The following is a 279-nucleotide window of genomic DNA, read 5'->3' on the forward strand; positions in this document are numbered from 1 at the left end:
CCTTCATGGGTGTCTCCGCAATTTACGTTTTCGGGTTTCCAACAATCACCTAACGCCTTCAAACAAATGTCTCAAGTTTAACAAATGCAACATTACCAAGCACTCCAACAAATGATGCAACGCAACTCGTTTGAATCTCTAGCGCAATTCCAATCGCAACCGCCAACATCCCAATCGCAACCCCCGGTTCCACTTGACGATGATGAAGAAGTCGTCCCCGAATCGCCACCTCAAAATCTCAATCACAAAAAAAAACAAAGGGAAGGGGAAGGCCGTTGA

At 45.9% G+C, this 279-nt stretch overlaps 1 protein-coding gene across 1 annotated transcript in view; it reads left to right on the forward strand.

Annotated features, from left to right (window-relative positions):
- The first annotated feature begins 202 nt into the window (after positions 1 to 202).
- LOC110930146 (glutathione S-transferase T3-like) overlaps positions 203 to 279 on the forward strand; it is a 564-nt gene continuing 487 nt past the window's right edge. The window contains exon 1 of the mRNA XM_022173384.2: positions 203 to 279. This exon is cut by the window's right edge and continues 113 nt beyond it. Coding sequence (XP_022029076.2) covers positions 203 to 279 — 77 coding nt within the window.

Source organism: Helianthus annuus, chromosome 1 (genome assembly GCF_002127325.2).
Source record: "Helianthus annuus cultivar XRQ/B chromosome 1, HanXRQr2.0-SUNRISE, whole genome shotgun sequence".
Taxonomy (NCBI): Eukaryota; Viridiplantae; Streptophyta; class Magnoliopsida; order Asterales; family Asteraceae; genus Helianthus; species Helianthus annuus.